At 62.9% G+C, this 2,391-nt stretch overlaps 1 protein-coding gene across 1 annotated transcript; it reads right to left on the minus strand.

The window, feature by feature from the left end:
* Window positions 1–209: 209 nt before the first annotated feature.
* EPCIP (exosomal polycystin 1 interacting protein) lies at window positions 210–1,460 on the minus strand. Its single transcript, XM_054575962.1, has one exon. The coding sequence runs from the start codon at window positions 1,402–1,404 to the stop codon at window positions 769–771; it is 636 nt and encodes a 211-aa protein (XP_054431937.1). The 5' UTR covers window positions 1,405–1,460; the 3' UTR covers window positions 210–768.
* Between the last annotated feature and the right edge of the window lie 931 nt (window positions 1,461–2,391).

Genomic DNA, 2,391 nt, shown 5'->3' on the forward strand with positions numbered 1-2,391 from the left:
CCAAAGACAGAAGGAGGCAAAGAAAGAGAAGGAAACGACAGAGAAGGGCTCGACGAGGAGAACTTCCCCAGGGCCCAGGCAAAACAAAAAAAAAATTGGTTTTGTGTCCCCCAGTTTCCACTCTGACCCCTTCCTTGACCCCTGGTACCCTCATTTGGTCCTAAGTTCCCACCCTGCCCAGCGCCCCCCTCCCCCAACATGCTCGCCAAACTCCCTTTTCTCGATGCGTCTGCTCCTAACAAGGTATTTGGAAAATAGGCATCTAAGGGAGCCTTGTGGTTTTGTGCGGCTCCCAGTCCTGGAACCTCGGAAACCTACCACTCCTTGCTTCGGAGAAAGTTCCAGGCCTGCCACAGGACGCGGCAGAGCACCCCGGAGGCAGCGTCTGATGGGGGCGCCTTTGCCGGGGGTCGCCCTGCGCCCGGCTCCTCTAGGAGCCCCCGGCAGCGCTGCTTGTCCACTTCTGGCCTCGCCTGACCCGCAGACCCCCAGGGGTAGCCAGGACCTGGCCTCTCGCTCGCCCCCGGGGCAGGGATCTGGACGGAGCCACGCTGGGCTTGGGTTTCCTTTTATTTTGTTTTTCAAAACAGCTCCCACGGTTGGGCAGGGAGCGGGGCAGAGAGGGCTGGCTGGTCACGTGTCTGTGCGGCTCTGCTGGGAGGGGTCTCGGCGAGGGGGTGCTGTGGGCACCCGTGAACTCAGTCCCAGGGCCCGTCTTCAAATTATCCGAGAGGGCCAGAGCCCCGGGGGTCGGACTCAGTGACAGGGTTAGTAAATGAAGGTGACAACGTAGCTTTTGTTGCTTAGAATGGGGAAAGCTTTAAAGTCGGAAAAGCGGGGAAAGTTGCTGGAGATGCTGGCAACGTTCTCGATGCTGTAGGACTTCAGGGACGACTCCCTGTTGAAAAGGGCCATGTCTAAGAAGGAGACATACGCGCACGAGTGCGCCGCGGGCTGCTCCCGCACCTCGTGGTGGATAAGCAAGCTCCGCCCCGGCGCGGGGCGCTTGGCCTCTGCACTGACGCGCAGTCTCTCCAGGCCACAGACAGCCAGGTATTCCGCGGGGAGGGTGTTCACGCCGCACAGGGACAGCTTCAGGTCCCGGACCAGCGTGAAGTTCAGCAGGAGGCCCAGTGCCGAGGAGTCGGTGAACCAGACGGTCAGGGGGCCACCGGAGCTGGCGGGCTCCTCGGCCGCGGGCAGGGCGGTCCTGCAGCGGCACAGGAGGCTGGCCAGGCTGTAGTCGCAGTCCCGGATGTCCGCGGGGCAGCTGCACTTGCGAATGCTGTTCTCCCTGGTGAAGATCAGCGTGCTGTTCCGCTGGCCTCGGGCCCAGCGGTCCAGCGCAAGGACGCCCAGCATGCTGATCAGGAGGAGGAGGCTGTGCCCGGAAGCGGGGGCCATTCTTGTCCCGGCGGGGCCAGCGTGCGCGCGGCTCCCGCGTCGGCCAGTTCATGGGAACGCGCCTGAAAGAGAACGTGCACATTTGTCACCGCTGGTTAGGAAGGTGCTGCGCGTGGGAGAGGGGCCCGAACCCCCCGCTGTCGACTCATCTTCGGGGCCACTCGAACAGAGGCAGGTGCTCGGCCCTGGGGTGCCCTTTTCTGGGTGCCTTCCAATGGGCAGCAGCCAACCCCCAAACTCTGCTCATCATCCAACTCCCCACGACCCCGTCTGCTGACAGCCAGGCTGACCCACCAACGAGGGAGGGAGGGGGCTGCTGGGGTGGGGGGAGACCTGGCACCTCCCGTCGGAGGGGGAGGGATGTGGGTGACTTCTGTGCACTCGCCCCCCAAACATCCAGTTCCTGGTGCTGGGGACCTGTCCGCCCCAAACACGCACGCTCCCTCCCCACCCTCAGCTCCTGCCTTCCTGGGATTCCAGGGCCGAGCAGCTCCTATGGGATGCAGCTGCCCAAGGGCTACCTGCTAACTCAGCGTGAGCGCCAGCGGAACGTTAGTCAACGGTGAACCTTGCTTTCTAACCAGGCAAACGTGCCCCCCCCGTCCCATGGATCTGTCCATCGGTCTGTCTGTACTTTCCTGGCTTCCTGGAAAGGCAAGGACTGGAGTCCATTTTACTTGGTTGATACAGACAATGAAAAGACCAGATCCCCGCCAATTCACTGCCAGGATCTCGGTTCCTCAGCTCCTTCCTGGAGCGAGTTGTAGGAATTGCCTTTACCGCCTCCTGTACCGCGGGGCCCTGGAAGCGCCGCTGCGCGGCCGAGAGGAGGTGGGAACGCCCCACCCCGCAGGGAGCAACCCCAGCCCCCACCTCGGGCCGGACGCCCCGCAGCGCCCGGTGTGTCCTGGACCTGGAGTCCCTTCCACGGTGTGACCGGACTGAGAGACACAGTATGAAGTAGGGCACCTGGTTTCCATTTTGCAA

The sequence above is a fragment of the Pteronotus mesoamericanus genome, unplaced genomic scaffold (assembly GCF_021234165.1).
Source record: "Pteronotus mesoamericanus isolate MK-2021 breed Mesoamerican mustached bat unplaced genomic scaffold, CSHL_Meso_final contig_116, whole genome shotgun sequence".
Taxonomy (NCBI): domain Eukaryota; kingdom Metazoa; phylum Chordata; class Mammalia; order Chiroptera; family Mormoopidae; genus Pteronotus; species Pteronotus mesoamericanus.